Source organism: Gymnoscopelus microlampas, assembly GCF_963454915.1.
Source record: "Gymnoscopelus microlampas genome assembly, chromosome: 18".
Taxonomy (NCBI): Eukaryota; Metazoa; Chordata; class Actinopteri; order Myctophiformes; family Myctophidae; genus Gymnoscopelus; species Gymnoscopelus microlampas.
The window spans coordinates 49,695,465-49,713,451 of NC_139955.1; the positions used below are offsets into that span (position 1 = coordinate 49,695,465).

Sequence of the window (17,987 nt, forward strand, 5' to 3'; positions counted from 1 at the left end):
TCTTTTAAACATGCCTTTTGTAACTCTACTATACTTTTCTCTACCCAGGCCATGTAGCTGGCTCCATATTTGCTATCTGGTGCCGGCTCCATATGTTTCCAATCAGTAAAAACCTGTCTTGGTCAACACTTTGTGATTAAATGTCAAATGACCTGTATCTGTGTAAGATGATCTGTATGACCGGGATATTGTCACTAATTTACTCTGTCAGCTGTCACCCTGTCACAGATAAACCTGCCACATGTCCTATGATATCGAAGGAATAACTTGTTTATGGAACCAAAAGTTGTACACAAGGACACTATAAGATGAACAACAACTTATTATGATGACACCCTGATGCCTGACAGCTCATCAGATATGATCTGACGTCTGAGGGTCTTAACCAATCGTTAGGATCCACCTTATATCTGATGTCCGGACTCCAACTTGTGTATAAATACTATTGCCTGTTATTGAATCATTAGTGTGTGATTATTATAATTGTCTGTAACTTGTACTGCCTCCGTGTACACACTCGAGCAATACAGACTGATCATTTTGGACGTACCAGGTGTCTGACTCTCATTTCTTTGGGTGTTGACTGGACGGGTATTGGGGGGTCTTAGTACCAAACCATCTTTTCATCTTTCTTGGGCTCGTGCCTTATTCATAGGGTTAAAATTTAACCCTATCAGTAGCAATTTGTAGTAATTATTAGACCTTAATTGTCGAATGTTTAAGCATGTTCTAATCATGTACTCTTTACTTTACTTAAGAACATTCTTCAAATATTGTATTTTTTAACATTTTGGACAAAATAGCCAATTTTACATGGAGGTGCCCAGATGTCCCTATAGTGCCCACCTATCCTGTTACCCTACAGACGGCTAAAAAGAAAAGAGAATTGCTGATCTACAATCTCACAACATGCTGTGATGTGTTGGGAGCCCCCCCCCCCAAATGGATTAGTGGCTTGTTTTAAAGGCTTGTTTTTAAATACATTTAGGGCTAGGCGTATGTGTTTCTAGTAATATTACTGATCACTTGTTTTGCATGTCTGTGGTAAGAATTAAATACTGATGGAAATATTACTATTGTGTTGATCATTGTGTGTGTTCAGTAACAGCAGGTCTCCTCTTCTCTCCAGCTCTTTGATAAAGAGAAAATACATGTTCAGGTCAGAGGAGAAATAACTGATACAGAATACGGGATAAACAATTAAGTGTTTGTGAATTTAAACAAATTGGAACTAGAGTTCTCTCCCCTGATTGGATAAAATTGGTATCCTGGCCTGAAGATGTATTTTTGTTGTAAATAGCTGGAGAGATGTGGAGATCCTTATTATACTGTAGGGCTACTGACCCTAGCAATGATTACTATCAGAATATAGATTTAACAACAACAAAAGACAATTAAACAATAATACAATAATAAGTTCTATATTCATATAATGTACAATACGTTTAAACATGTATTCTATATTCATATAATGTACAATAATAAGTTTAAACATGTATTCTATATTCATATAATGTACAATAATAAGTTTAAACATGTATTCTATATTCATATAATGTACAATAATAAGTTTAAACATGTATTCTATATTCATATAATGTACAATAATAAGTTTAAACATGTATTCTATATTCATATAATGTACAATAATAAGTTTAAACATGTATTCTATATTCCAGAAGGTGGTAAAACAGCAGAGTAAAAACAGTGACCTCTACTGTAACACTAGCCATGGTTCACATGACGGGACCGCCATGGATGAACTTCAACCTGGTGTTTGCACTTTCTTTATTTACATCCGTATATCTACATAAACCTTCACATTTAAAATATAAAGTGCTGACCTTATAGCCACGGATGTTACAATCTTACTCGGTTCCACATAAGTACCCGTATCTTCCGTATTGTTGAATAAAAAGTATTTTAATCCAATCAGTGGCCATTTTCTCATAGTTATAATGTATTAGAGTGCAATACACCTCCCAACCGATAGGGTCACGTAGTGAAAGCATCTACGGCGAAAAAACTAAAGAAAATGGCCATCAATTGGATTAAAATGCTTTTTATTCAACAATACGGAACATATGGGTACTTCTGTGGACCCGAGTAGAATTATAACATCCGTGGCCATAGGGTCAATACTTTATCATTGAAATCTGAACGTATATGTAGATGTACGGGTTATAATAGAGAAAGTGCAAACACCTGGTTGAAGTTCATCCATGACTCGGTTCAGGGCTGCTGTGACACAAACTCATGAAACCGAAAGTAAAAAGAACCTCATATGATCCTTTGTGAAGGAGCAGCAAAACATGGCGGATCACTCCGTCTCACATTTATCTTTAAAAGTCAGTGTTTTAACAGTAAAACCATGTATTTATTTCTACATGTTGCTGGTCTGGAGCAGCTGTTACTACACATCTGTCACAGGTATGTTATGACTGGATCTACTTCTAGTCTCTACACTATATTTACAGTGTAGTTACTGTATGACAGACAGGGGGGTTTCCACTGGGCCTGATCTGTAAATAAGTTACATTATGTCTGGAGATAGGCTAATGTCTTTATTGGGGAGAAAATAGTTTTGAAAAAAATGGGCAAAATGTGTTGACGTTTTCTGTTCTTTTGTTCTTGTTGTTGTCTGATGTGTTTCCGATGTTGAAAAGTAAACACAATGAAATGTAGTGAAATCCTCCTTATATTCATAGAGGAAGTATATAAGTTATACTGTATAACTATCCAGTCAGTAAATAAATATAGAACGCTTTGGGGTTTGAACCATGTATGAGCGGTCTCTACCGGGTGGACGATCTCTACCGCTGTTGTGACGTCATGAACGAACCGAGTACCAAGGTTTTACCCCATGTCTGTCTGTCTGTCTGTCTGTCTGTCTGTCTGTCTGTCTGTCTGTCTGTCTGTCTGTCTGTCTGTCTGTCTGTCTGTCTGTCTTGTCTGTCTGTCTGTCTGTCTGTCTGTCTGTCTGTCTTTGTGTGGACAGAGAAGAATCACACCCAGTGTGAGTAAGCTGTACTAGTACTCTATTTGATGAGTGTGTCTTGGTATTCAGGCAGTCCTACTCTATTTGATGAGTGTGTGCTGGTATTCAGGCAGTACTACTCTATTTGATGAGTGTGTGCTGGTATTCAGGCAGTACTACTCTATTTGATGAGTGTGTGCTGGTATTCAGGCAGTACTACTCTATTTGATGAGTGTGTCTTGGTATTCAGGCAGTACTACTCTATTTGATGAGTGTGTGCTGGTATTCAGGCAGTACTACTCTATTTGATGAGTGTGTGTGCTGGTGTTCAGGCAGTACTACTCTATTTGATGAGTGTGTGCTGGTGTTCAGGCAGTACTACTCTATTTGATGAGTGTGTGCTGGTATTCAGGCAGGACTACTCTATTTGATGTGTGTGTGTGTGTGTGTGTGTGTGTGTGTGTGTGTGTGTGTGTGTGTGTGTGTGTGTGTGTGTGTGTGTGTGTGTGTGTGTGTGTTGGTATTCAGGCAGTACTACTCTATTTGATGAGTGTGTGCTGGTATTCAGGCAGTACTACTCTATTTGATGAGCGTGTGCTGGTATTCAGGCAGTACTACTCTATTTGATGAGTGTGTGCTGGTGTTCAGGCAGTACTACTCTATTTGATGAGTGTGTGCTGGTGTTCAGGCAGTACTACTCTATTTGATGAGTGTGTGTGCTGGTATTCAGGCAGTACTACTCTATTTGATGTGTGTGTGTGTGTGTGTGTGTGTGTGTGTGTGTGTGTGTGTGTGTGTGTGTGTGTGTGTGTGTGTGTGTGTGTGTGTGTGTGCTGGTATTCAGGCAGGACTACTCTATTTGATGGGTGTGTGCTGGTATTCAGGCAGTACTACTCTATTTGATGAGTGTGTGCTGGTATTCAGGCAGTACTACTCTATTTGATGAGCGTGTGCTGGTATTCAGGCAGTACTACTCTATTTGATGAGTGTGTGCTGGTGTTCAGGCAGTACTACTCTATTTGATGAGTGTGTGCTGGTGTTCAGGCAGTACTACTCTATTTGATGAGTGTGTGTGCTGGTATTCAGGCAGTACTACTCTATTTGATGTGTGTGTGTGTGTGTGTGTGTGTGTGTGTGTGTGTGTGTGTGTGTGTGTGTGTGTGTGTGTGTGTGTGTGTGTGTGTGTGTGTGTGTGTGCTGGTATTCAGGCAGGACTACTCTATTTGATGGGTGTGTGCTGGTATTCAGGCAGTACTACTCTATTTGATGAGTGTGTGTGCTGGTATTCAGGCAGGACTACTCTATTTGATGTGTGTGTGTGTGTGTGTGTGTGTGTGTGTGTGTGTGTGTGTGTGTGTGTGTGTGTGTGTGTGTGTGTGTGTGTGTGTGTGTGTGTGTGTGTGTGTGTGTGTGCTGGTATTCAGGCAGTAGTACTCTATTTGATGAGTGTGTGCTGGTATTCAGGCAGTACTACTCTATTTGATGAGTGTGTGCTGGTATTCAGGCAGTACTACTCTATTTGATGGGTGTGTGTGTGTGTGTGTGTGTGTGTGTGTGTGTGTGTGTGTGTGTGTGTGTGTGTGTGTGTGTGTGTGTGTGCTGGTATTCAGGCAGTACTACTCTATTTGATGAGTGTGTGCTGGTTGATCTACTGTAAAGGTAGCAGGTGATTTGATGTCAGCAGTAGTAACACTCTGTTGCTCCAGTGTTGTGATGGGTGCTGTTGACACCACACAACATGCCACCACAATCCAGACATATATCTGTGTTTAATGTGCTTAACAGCCAGCATACTGTAAGTCTGACTCAAATGTGACGTTTACTCCTAAACTATAAAGGAGGCTGGGCTGATTGACATCTGATTACAGTATGAGTCCAGTGTGCATCATGAACTAACTCCATGCTTCATTTGTTTTGTTTTAAGGACAATATGAGGTGATCGGGTCTCAGGACATCCTGGTCAAAGAGGGAGATGAGGTGATCCTTCCATGTGTCATTAAACCACCGTTCAACATGAACAGGAAGACAGTGGAGTGGTCCAGACCTGACCTGAAGCCGTACCTCATACATCTCCTCCAAGATGGACATTACAAACATGACCAAGACCTGAACCCGTTGTACAAAGAGAGAACGTCTCTGTTTCCTGATCAGCTTCCTATTGGTAACATGTCACTGAAACTGTCCAGGGTGAAGCTCTCAGACGAGGGGACCTTCAGATGTTCTGCTCCACAACTATACAACTACACTTTGATCAAGCTCTTTGTTGGTAAGTTTCAGTGTGGTGGATGGACAAATAACAAGGAAGAATAGAGCAAGAAAAAGTAGCCTTCATTAAACTAGTTTTTGAACAAGACTTCTCAAAATCAACTCCTGACGACGCTCTCTGTCTGGCAGGGCCTTTAACGTTATTAAGATAGAACTCATGGGAGAAGTACATGAGACTTTCATAGGGTGGTTCTGCTGTAGTTCTCAGAGGAACGCAGGGAGAGAGCCTACATGTAATGTATTATATACAAAGATAAGAGAGGGCCAAGCTGTACCCTAAACCATACCAAACCATGGTAAACAATGGTTCCAACTTAATAAACTGTCATTAAACATAACAAAAACTAAATTTATAATATTTCCTGGTAGGAAGAAATTCAACCCTGAGGAAGCTAAGCTTAGTATAGATGTTATTGAAATAAGTAGAGTAGCCTCCACTCACAATGATAGATGACAAATACTGTTGGAAAGAACACATCAACCAGGTAACAACAAAGGTCTCAAAATCAGTGTGGATTATTAGAAAAATCAGTATAGTATATCCTTACCTAACCTACTGTAATATTGTATGGGCTAGTACCTATCCTTCTTATCTCCTTAGTTAAATTATACTGCAAAAAAGGTTTGTCAGATTAGCCACAAATTCTAGTCCACGGGAGCCTTCCTCACCCCTTTTTTAAACACTCAATATACTAACAATCTTTAATATAAATGTACTCCAATCATGTCTATTCGTATATAAAACTAAATATCAATAAACCCACCTCCGTGACATCCCAGATCATTTCAAATTGTATTTCCAGCCAAATTACAGCTTTCACCCATATCCAACCAGGCAAGCAAACCAACTATGCTCCCACTATGTACCACCAATACTATGTATCACCACTAGGGGGCAGTTCACCATCAAGTACAAAGGAGTTTCAGGAACGTCCACATCCTCCCTACCTGCCTATAAAAGAAGCCTAATAAGTAAATTAAATACCCAAATGGGAAACTAGATCAGCTTCCAATTCATTTAATCTTTATATTCACATGAATATGTAACAGCATAATTGTTTTGCTTTGTTCAATACTTTTTGCTTTTGTTTTGTTTTGTTTTGTCTCTTCTGCTCAGTCTTGTACTTTTATTTTTATCAGATGTCCTATACCCTTTATCATAGGTATATGTATATACTTTTTATATTTTCTTTTTTCTGTTCGTCTTTGCTTTTAATATTAAATAACTCTTATTATATGTAATGTAAACGGTGAGGTTCTCACATAAGCCCCCCAGGGTTTCTTACCTCACCGGCTATCTCATAATGTTTCCCTCGGAAAATAAAAATACTAACATGTCCTGTAAATGCATACAAAAAATGTTGTGTAAATCAAATAAATCAAATACATACCAGGCCTGTGCCATGTCAGCTTCACTCTATGATATTCAGAGAGTAGATCTGTTCCTTTAGGCAAGCAGCACCATCACACTATTTAGTGATGAACTGTATCTATCATTTATGTTTTACTGAGTGAGTGAGAGAGTGTTGGGGAGGTTACCTATAGCTAACATCTTCCTATCAGTTACATACATAATTTGATGACTGGCCGGTCATCAAATTATTGTTTCAGGAATACGTCAAAAACAAAAATCTCCATGAATTCAAGGCTTAATGGCGTGTGTAATTGATAGAAAATAAGTCATTGTTTGGGTGAACTACTCCTTTAACTTTGTTCTTAACTGTGATATGCCTGTACTGCACAACTCTAACAAGTATTTGTGGGTAAAATGCTGTGTACTCTGGATCTTAACTCAGCTCTATGTGTTTTATCATGTCTCAAAACAAAAGCCATCACTCTTAACTACACTGTATAAGTTAAATATCCTAAAACAGGCTATAGATTATCTACTGTACTTCTATGCCCTGTATCTGTGTTCTTGCTTGTAGCGTCCACAGATTCCTCCTAATGGTGCGTTCACACAAGCTGATAAAAAGATACATGCTACCATTCATTTTCAATGCAAACCATCGACATGAAGATACAAAGATACATCCCACGTTTGTAGCTGTAGCTCTAGAGACAAAGATACAAATTCAAGTTGAGCTGGGTTCAACTTCCAGATACAAAGACACAAAGCTACGGGGTCATCCCTACCCAGCAAGCACAGTCAGGACCCGGACCAATCAGTGACGTCTCGATTGGGTCTAGATCAAGTCAAACCAAGACAAGTCAGATCTGGCCCAGAATATCACCTGATTTCAACCAAAATCAATCCTGACCACAAAAACGTCACTTCCAGGACGTCATCTATATTATATACAATTTGAATCCTGCGCCATGTCGGTTGTCCGTATGCGACGCCAGTGTGACGGTGTGACGTAATCTGACATCACGATGACAACGCCAGTGTGACGTAATCTCACGACAGCATGACATCACATGACATCACATCCTACCTATAAATTCTAGGATGCCGTCAGATCGCACCAGTTCGACGGCTTCCATAGTGATAAATAGTAATAATCTATACAAGGAACTCTCTCCACCACAAGAACTCTCTCCACCACAATGACGACAACTTCACCAAAGCCACAACGGCTGGAGATACAACGCCAGACATGGCGCACTGCAAAGTGAACGACGCGTCACGCTAGACGTACGTGGCCCGAACTTCTAGTATATATACAATTTGAATCCTGCGCCATGTCGGTTGTCAGTATGTACGTACGTTGTATGTGGCCAGTGTGACGTAATCTGACATCACGCCAGTGTGACACCAGTGTGACGTAATCTGACATCACGATGAGACGGTATATGACATCACATCCTACCTATAAATTCTAGGATGCCGTCAGATCGCACCAGTTCGACGGCTTCCATAGTGGGTTTTGGTCATTGGAGAGGTGATGCACGTCACCTCTTTCTGAAGTGGGTACTTTCAAAGCCTGCCATGGATTTAGGAGAGCACAAAACTCTCTCTCACATTGTGAGGTGCCTGTAAGGTGGCACTGCAAAGTGAACGACGCGTCACGCTAGACGTTCGGGCCGCGTAGCGGCCCGAACTTCTAGTCTAAACACATTTCTCATCACCCAAACTTGCTGTCCAAATGTCCATATGATGTCCCGGTGATGATGTCCTGTAAATGACGTAAAGATCATCCCCATATGGGCTGTGATCTGGCCTAGTCCTGAACGTCACCGGGGTGATGACCGGGCGTCATCATAACGTCATCATGACGTCATTGTGCTCATCATGACGTCATTGTTGCTCAGCACGGTCGCTGACGTCATCAAACGTGCAGACATCGGAGCTACAGTTGTAGCTTTGGAGAGCGGGGAACATAGGACCTAACCTAAACCTAACCCTAACCTTAGTGGGGGAACATAGAACCCGGGAAATGTTTCCCGGGTTCCCACAGATACAAAGCTACACAGATACAAAGATGCAGTGTATTTTTGTATCTTTTTATCTGCCCGTGTGAACGCACCATAACACATATTCACATATTGTCGGCATTGTAGATGGATGGATAGATGTATTGATAGATAGATAATCATATATATATTCATGTGTTTTAGCAGGGACAATGCCTCAACCAGAGATCTCTTCAAATGGACCAACAGACGGTGGTGTATCTTTGTCATGTGATTCTGGGTGCTGGTATCGTGAACCTGAGATGTCTTGGCTGGACAGTAATGGAACCCTCCTCTCTGCTGAACCCTCAGTGACAGAGACACGTCCTCCACACTGTTACATTGTCCAGAGGAATGTGACAGTGAGGACAGCAGGTCATGTGACCTGTAGAGTTCACCTGACACACATCAACCACGCTCTTAAGACAGGCCATGACGTCAAAGGTAATGAATGTTTACATCACTGTTTAACACCTTGAAGAACTTCTGTGAACACCTCTGTCCTACTGTAACATTCTATATTCTATAAATACTACACACTGTATTCACTGTAACATTCTATATACATTCTATAAATACTACACACTGTATTCACTGTAACATTCTATATACATTCTATACATACTACACACTCTATTCACTGTAACATTCTATATTCTATAAATACTACACACTGTATTACATTACATTACATTACATTACAGTCGTTTAGCAGACGCTTTTATCCAAAGCGACTTACAATAAGTGTATTCAACATAGGTAGGGAACGAAAACTACTAATCACCAGAAGTTTTAAGTACATTTCCTGCCAAAACAAGCAACCAAGAGTATACCTAGCGCTAAGGTAAAAGTGCAATATATCAGCTACCTACTTTCTTAAACAGATGAGACAAAAATGGCAAAATCAAATGAGCACGAGCTAAAACAAATAAGTGTATCGACTAAACAAGATCCAATAAAACAATACAAAAATAAAACAAGAGTTCGTACAACTAGTTAACAACAAGTAGGCCAGGCAAAGAGGAAGGATAGTGTTTCCTGAAGAGGTGGGTTTTCAGCCTGCGGCGAAAGATGGGCAGTGACTCTGCTGTCCTGACTTCAGTGGGAAGTTCATTCCACCACTGTGGGGCCAGAACAGAAAAAAGTCGTGACCGTGTCGATCGACCAGAAGGACCGTTGAGTGGCGAGGGAGTCAGTCGCCCCGAGGTGGCAGACCGGAGTGGTCGGGCAGGGGTGTGGGCATTGACCAAAACTCGGAGGTAAGAAGGAGCTGTTCCTTTCACTGCTCTATAGGCTAGCACCAGGGTTTTAAACTGAATGCGAGCTGCTACGGGGAGCCAGTGCAGAGAACGGAGAAGGATAGTTGTGTGGGAGAACTTGGGGCGGTTGAACACCAGACGAGCCGCAGCTTTCTGAACAAGCTCCAGAGGTCTGATGGCTGATGCCGGAGCACCAGCAAGGAGGGAGTTGCAGTAGTCCAGGCGGGAGATGACAAGAGCCTGGATGAGCACCTGGGCTGTTTTCTCCGTGAGGAAGGGGCGAATCCTCCTGATGTTGTAGAGGAGGAATCTGCAGGACCGTGTCACTGATGCGATGTTAGCCGAGAACGACAGTTGATCGTCCAGGGTCACACCCAGATTCTTCGCAGTCCGAGTTGACGTCACCACAGCATTCTCAATGGTGATGGCCATGTCTCGGTGAGGACAGCCCTTCCCGGGATGAACATCAGCTCGGTCTTGTCCAGGTTGAGCTTCAGGTGGTTCGTCGACATCCACTCCGAGATGTCAGCCAGACAAGCAGCAATGCGTGCCTCCACTTGTGTGTCAGAGGGGGGGAATGAGAGGATCAGCTGGGTGTCATCGGCATAGCAGTGGTAGGAAAAGCCATGGGAGTGGATGACAGCACCAAGAGATGTAGTGTAGAGGGAGAAAAGAAGAGGACCCAGAACCGAGCCTTGGGGAACCCCAGTAGTGAGCCTGTGTGGTTCTGACACAGACCCTCTCAGCATCACCTGGTAGGAGCGACCCGTCAGGTAGGATGCAAACAGGGAGAGTGCAGAGCCTGAGACACCCATCCCCTCGAGGGTGGAGAGGAGGATCTGGTGGTTCACTGTGTCGAACGCTGCAGACAGGTCCAGGAGTATCAGGACTGAGGAGAGAGAGTTCGCTCTAGCGGCATGGAGCGACTCCGTCACTGCCAGGAGGGCAGTCTCTGTCGAGTGACCCACTTTGAAGCCCGACTGGTTGGAGTCCAGGAGGTTGTTCTGGTGGAGGTAGGAAGACAGTTGTTTAAAGACAGCACGTTCGAGAGTTTTAGATAGGAAGGATAGAAGGGAAACCGGTCTGTAGTTCTTGATCTCAGAGGGGTCAAGTGTGGGTTTCTTCAGGAGGGGGGTGACTCTGGCAGTCTTGAAAGCAGAGGGAAAGTAGCCAGACGTCAGAGAGGTGTTAATAAGGTGGGTTAAGAAGGGAAGGAGTTCAGGTGCAGAGGACTGCAGCAGAGGGGATGGGACCGGGTCCAGGGAGCATGAGGTGGGGCGACTAGAGGTAACAAGGAGAAGGACCTCTTTAGAGGAGAGGGGAGAGAAGTGGGATAGAGAGGGTGGGGGAGAGGGAGGAGGAGTAGATGAAGATAGGGAGGGAGGGGTGGAAGGCAGACAGGTGTGGGTAGTGCGCAGGGCATCAGCCGGGGGAGGAGTGAAGGAGGATCGGATATCGTTCACCTTCTTGTCAAAGAAGTTGGCGAAGTCGTCAGGGAGGAGGGAGGAGGAGGGCGGAGGGGGTGGTGGTTGCAGGAGAGAGGAGAAAGTTTCAAATAGTTTTTTAGGGTTGGAAGCAGAAGCCTGAATTTTAGTGCAGAAGAAAGCAGCTTTAGCAGCAGATAGAGAGGAGGAAAAAGTAGAAAGGAGAGTTTGGAAGGTAAGAAGGTCCTCCGGGAGGTTGCCATTTCTCCATTTGCGCTCAGCCGCTCTCAGGCTCCGTCTCTCAGTACGCACTGAGTCCGACAACCAGGGAGCAGGTGGAGTTTGGCGTGCAGGCCTGGTGGTGAGGGGACAGAGATGGTCTAGAGAAGAGGATAGGGTAGAGAAAAGAAGATCAGTGGCGGTGTCAGGGGATAGAAGAGCAAAGGATTCAGGGGCAGGGAGAGCAGAGAGAACAGAGGAGGAGAGATCAGTGGAGGATAGTGTGCGAAGGTTGCGACGTGAGGAAATCATGTGGGTAGGGAGGGGCTGTGAGGGGGGAGAGGAGAGAGAGAGAGAGTAGGACATGAAGTAGTGATCAGATAATTTCTTACCTTTTCTAACCTTTTCACTGGAAAGAGGAGTGACGGACAGGTTAGCTGTAGAGCAGCATCTGGTGAAGATCAGGTCCAGTTGGTTGCCAGCCTCGTGGGTAGGGGGAGATGGGGAGAGAACTAGGTCGAAGGCGGCGAGAAACGAAAGGAGTGGGTCTCGCTGCTTCTCAGTCGGGAGGTTGAAGTCACCCAGAAGGATAAATCCAGAGCCATCGACAGGGAAGTGAGAGACTAGAGTGTCCAGCTCTTCCAGGAAGCCACCATACCAAGGCCCTCATTGGAAACAAGTCCGCAAGGACTTTTATGAACGGACCTGTTAGACAAAGTATTTTAAATGTAAATGTGTTGTTTTACATTCTTTTGCCTAATAAAATATTCAATCAATCAATCAAAACCAGCAGGGCCCGGTGGGCGATAAACAACTGCAATGGTGAGCTTGACTGGATGAGAGACAGTGACCACATGAAATTCGAAGGAGGTAGGAGAGAATTGTGACAGTGAGACAGGAGAGTATTTCCATTTTCTGGAAATTAGTAGACCAGCACCACCACCTATCCGCACGGCTCTGGGAGTGTGAGAGAAAGAGTACACATCTGACAGAGCCGCGGGCGTAGCAGTGTTTTCTGGTGGGATCCAGGTCTCAGTCAGAGCAAGGAAGTTGAGGGAGAGCAAGGATGCGTAGGCTGAGATGAAAGCAGCTTTGCCTTCCACCACAGCCGAGTGGCAATTCCAAAGCCCTCCCGTTACCACTTGCTCGACGTGAGTTGACAGAGTAGGATATATTAGATTAGTGGTATCGCGACATCTGGGTGTAACCCAGTGTTTGTGCGACCACCAGGAAGAGGAGAGGACAGGAATAGGAAGAAAACACATTGTAGACCACTAAACCTATACACACTATACACTGCTATATCTATCACACTACTATCTATGTCACTAGTCAATGATACTGCCTACCGTTCTTTGACTAAGTCGCGCTTTGACAAAGTCGCCTCTCTTGCCTTTGTTCGGCGCGACTTCGTTTGCCAGCCGCTTTGAAAGCTACCGCTTTCAGAGCAGGTGGTTTAAAACAACTTCAACTGATTGCTAATCGTCTGCCAGGAGTGCTGGTCAAACCAGACACTTCACAGGGCAATCCAAGTGGCCTATTGAAACTACTTCTACTCCAGGGTGCCAATAGCCAACTGCTTTTAGCACAAAAAACACAAAAACTACTAGAAACTACAGACTACCACACAAGCTAATAATACAGTACTAATAGAAAAGCACTTAGTGTACAACTACTAGCAGCTTGCTAAATAACAAAAAATGATACTATACTCAACTACCCAGGGGTCAGGAGCTCAATTCTCTTCAGATGTTGTTTACACACTGAACAAGAACACTCTCAACCTGGCTATTTAACCCTTGAGTTGTGCTGGTCAAACCAGACACTTCACAGGGCAATCCAAGTGGCCTATTGAAACTACTTCTACTCCAGGGTGCCAATAGCCAACTGCTTTTAGCACAAAAAACACAACAACTACTAGAAACTACAGACTACCACACAAGCTAATAATACAGTACTAATAGAAAAGCACTTAGTGTACAACTACTAGCAGCTTGCTAAATAACAAAAAATGATACTATACTCAACTACCCAGGGGTCAGGAGCTCAATTCTCTTCAGATGTTGTTTACACACTGTAACATTCTGTATGAGATATAATGTTTATAGTTGTGTTATAACTATGTGTTTCAGAGGATATGATTCACACAGATATAATGTTTATAGTTGTGTTATTACTATGTGTTTCAGAGGATATGATTCCCACAGATATAATGTTTATAGTTGTGTCATAACTATGTGTTTCAGAGGATATGATTCACACAGATATAATGTTTATAGTTGTGTTATAACTATGTGTTTCAGAGGATATGATTCACACAGATATAATGTTTATAGTTGTGTTATAACTATGTGTTTCAGAGGATATGATTCACACAGATATAATGTTTATAGTTGTGTTATTACTATGTGTTTCAGAGGATATGATTCCCACAGATATAATGTTTATAGTTGTGTCATAACTATGTGTTTCAGAGGATATGATTCACACAGATATAATGTTTATAGTTGTGTTATAACTATGTGTTTCAGAGGATATGATTCACACAGATATAATGTTTATAGTTGTGTTATTACTATGTGTTTCAGAGGATATGATTCACACAGATATAATGTTTATAGTTGTGTTATTACTATGTGTTTCAGAGGATATGATTCACACAGATATAATGTTTATAGTTGTGTCATAACTGTGTGTTTCAGAGGATATGATTCACACAGATATAATGTTTATAGTTGTGTTATAACTATGTGTTTCAGAGGATATGATTCACACAGATATAATGTTTATAGTTGTGGCATAACTATGTGTTTCAGAGGATATGATTCACACAGATATAATGTTTATAGTTGTGTTATTACTATGTGTTTCAGAGGATATGATTCACACAGATATAATGTTTATAGTTGTGTTATTACTATGTGTTTCAGAGGATATGATTCACACAGATATAATGTTTATAGTTGTGTCATAACTGTGTGTTTCAGAGGATATGATTCACACAGATATAATGTTTATAGTTGTGTTATAACTATGTGTTTCAGAGGATATGATTCACACAGATATAATGTTTATAGTTGTGTTATAACTATGTGTTTCAGAGGATATGATTCACACAGATATAATGTTTATAGTTGTGTTATAACTATGTGTTTCAGAGGATATGATTCACACAGATATAATGTTTATAGTTGTGTTATAACTATGTGTTTCAGAGAGTGACATTCCCACAGAGGGAGGATCAGCTGGAGCAGTGATTGCAGGGATTATTATACCAATCATCATCATCTTAGTGGCAGCAGGACTGGGATATTTATACTGGAAGAAGAAGAAGCACCCTGGTGAGAATTGAACTGATTATTTATCAAATCTATATTTGATAAATCATACATCTATATATCTATAATGATAATTAATCTATATTTGATAAATCATACATCTATGTATCTATAATGATAACAATGATAAATACATCTATGTCTATAGACATCTATACAATGTGAAAATATAAATTATGAATGTCTCCACACTGACCAACCACTGTCTCACATCTCAAACCTTCTTCTATATATTGATTATATTGATCAAACATGTGTTCATGTAGTAAATGTATATCTAGTGTGTGTAAGAGTTAACATGATGTGTATTATACCTTTCTCCTCTATAGATGTGAAAAGGACTCCTGATGTTGAAGGTAAGATGAAATCCAAGATGTACTTGAAGATGTAACTGATGTACAAATAATAATGACATACATTTATTTGCTCTTTCCCTGAAGCAACGATGTAACAAAATGTAATGTGAAGTGTTACCACACACACTGTAAACTCCAGACTACAGATTAACACATGATTTACTCTAATGTGTTTCAGAGAGGGTTCCATTGGTGAATCAAGCAGACCAACCCATGACGTATTCAGGTAGGTTTTCTGTTTTATTATCACTCTGTATTCTGAGGTCCTCTGACTCAGTTCTAAGTCTATGTTGGTGACCTGGGTGACAGAGTCTTTGTTATCATAATCACGGCCCCTAGACTGTGGAACAACCTGCCAGAGGACATCATGTTAACTACAACTAGCTCACTAACCTCTTAAAAAACAACTTTTACACTAAAGCCTTTGTAATCCGATCAGGCAGCAGCTTGGTGAATCTACTTTTGAGCGGTGCCAGCCACTCCTACATATGACCGTGTGTGTTTGTGTGTTCGTCCCATAGGCGCCTGAATGCCCCCCCCCCCCCACACACACACACACACTTATTATTTTTCTCGCATTTGGTAAAAACAAAAATTGTAACTTTTATCCAAAGAATCGATCTACAAGCCCACGATGTGTTGCAGCGCGTCATGTTGAGAGGTTGTAGATCTGATCCCCTACAAAGCAGGGTGATACGCTCCACACCGCCGGAAGTGTTGATTGCCTATCTGTTCTGTTATTGGATGGACCATCTCTGTGGGCTATGGGATCGAAACCATGACTACGCTGTCTGGGAGCGGCATTAATTGCCATCACACCTATGGCGTGACGGCATTAAGTTGACCTGAGATCAAATTTACCTTTATTATGTAATTTAATTACTTTCTTTCCTGCGATGTAGCTTTGCTTACACAACATTTGAATCCCACTTACACTTCACAGGTACGCTTCATCTGGTTAACAGACAGAACAAAAAAAGTACAGTATAAGTCGGGAAAATATTCCCAGAAACCTAGCCAGTGGCAATCCATGTCTTTTAAAAACCCGCAGTTCAGTCGCTTTTACTCTTCAAAGTTACATTTATGCCTGCTGTCTGCAGCAGGTGTCTGTCTCCATGTACCCAGACTATATCTCATTGTAACTTCTTCTAATCTAACGCTCTGGACCAGAGATAATCTCATTGAAGAGCATAGATATGACGAGGGAAAGTGTGGAATGGTAACTAAGAGATCCGATGTGTAAAATCTTATGACCAAAACGTATGAAGCAGTGTGATAGCTGTAGCTGTGAGCTGGAATACATTCAGTAGGTTCCTAAACCATTGGTAAAGTATGTGACTCATCACCGCCACAAACTACCCGAGAGGGTCAAATGCATGGGAACGAATGGACGCTTACGGGTCCATTTGGTTCCATTTGAACCCTCTCGGAGTAAAACTAACACAGGTGTACATTAGGGTTTAACATTTTCCGGGAAATAGCTAATTTTAATTCCCGGGAATTTTCAGACCTTTTCCCGGGCTTCCCGGGAATTCCCGTTAAAGGGTAAAAAATTAAAAAAAGTGCCCACTAAAATGCATTTATATGTAGATACTTAAATAGACAATTTTACATCGAGGTGCCCAAATGTCCATATTGTGTCCACCTATGAACTTGCACTAATAATGGCTTAAGCTGATTTTTTATATGATATAAATATAATATATAAATATAATATAGTGCCCTGGCGGAGATCTGCCCTGTTGCGCAGCAGCGGGTGAAGACAATTAACTTAAAGGGGCTACACCATGAATTTAAAAAATATATATTTTATATAAATATTGCCCCCTAATACGTTTTAAACAGGTTGTAAGCCTAAAAAACATCCAGATATTTTTTCTCACAATCTGACTGTCTGTCATTCCAAGCTTTTTCAGCTGCAGCTTGATGGGAATACTGCTAATTGGCGTGGCCGTTGCTCTCGTGTACCGTAAAATTGGGAAGACGGCTGCGATGGAGGGCCAACCTCGCTTGCCGATCATGGTCATGGCCATTGGGAAGGCAGTTCAGGAGCAGACGGGAAGGCTTGACTTCATAGCGGCACGTCTAGCCATCCTGGCACGGCAAAATCGCGTTCGAACAGACTATAGGGGAGGTCCAAACGGGGCATCCTCGGACTAAAATGATTCCAAGGGAAATATTTGAACCCCCTGCCCGCATAAATCACTCGAAGCTACGGACAGGAGAGGGAGACATCGCTACGCTGAGCTGGGCCTCATTCGCTGGGATCCCCCCCCCCCCCACCCACCCCTTCCCACCCCAACCATCTGCTGTTGAAGTCTCTCCTGCCTACGTGGGGGGGGGGGATGAGATAGCAGCACACACTCACACACCACACATGACCTTGCGCCGCTGTAGGACACTGACTGCTTCTATGCCTGTTGTTTATGGGCCCCTGAGCGCAGAGACTTTTCAGCTTTGTTGCTTCGCATTCCATCGCGATAAAAGGAGGACACTGTTTCAACTGATTCCACCGTGCAAGAAGAGACACTGTGACCTTACGGACTCGGTCATAAATACTGATAACACCCCCCTGCACTCACGCTGCCTCTGACCATGTACCCACTTCCCCCACTCCCTGCAAGGCTTGAAACATGTCTGTCTCATGAGTTGTTTTTGCAAATTTTTATCCTGTTATGACTTGTAATCCGTAGGCCATGACTGTGAATAACATTTGATTTTTTTGAACTCCCCCACGTGTTTCTTTCCCTCTC

At 42.3% G+C, this 17,987-nt stretch overlaps 2 protein-coding genes across 5 annotated transcripts in view; one reads left to right on the forward strand and one right to left on the reverse strand.

The window, feature by feature from the left end:
* Window positions 1-17,987, reverse strand: part of LOC311034142 (uncharacterized protein) — a gene marked incomplete at its 5' end in the record, with an annotated part of 308,082 nt that overhangs the window by 233,268 nt on the left and 56,827 nt on the right. The window lies entirely within an intron of this gene.
* The window catches only part of LOC311034241 (uncharacterized protein), a 29,237-nt gene continuing 13,540 nt past the window's right edge, over window positions 2,291-17,987 (forward strand). For 2 of the 4 annotated variants that reach the window (XR_014599581.1, XM_084042064.1), the window contains exons 1-6: window positions 2,291-2,430; window positions 4,902-5,243; window positions 8,804-9,082; window positions 14,756-14,881; window positions 15,208-15,234; window positions 15,413-15,460. Coding sequence is in view for 3 of the 4 variants with exons in the window: in XM_084042064.1 (XP_083898190.1) it covers window positions 2,313-2,430; window positions 4,902-5,243; window positions 8,804-9,082; window positions 14,756-14,881; window positions 15,208-15,234; window positions 15,413-15,460 (940 nt within the window). In the remaining variant the exon portion in view is untranslated. The remainder of the gene's footprint in view (window positions 2,431-4,901; window positions 5,244-8,803; window positions 9,083-14,755; window positions 14,882-15,207; window positions 15,235-15,412; window positions 15,461-17,987) is intronic. The other 2 variants (XM_084042065.1, XM_084042066.1) reach the window with 2 other exon arrangements.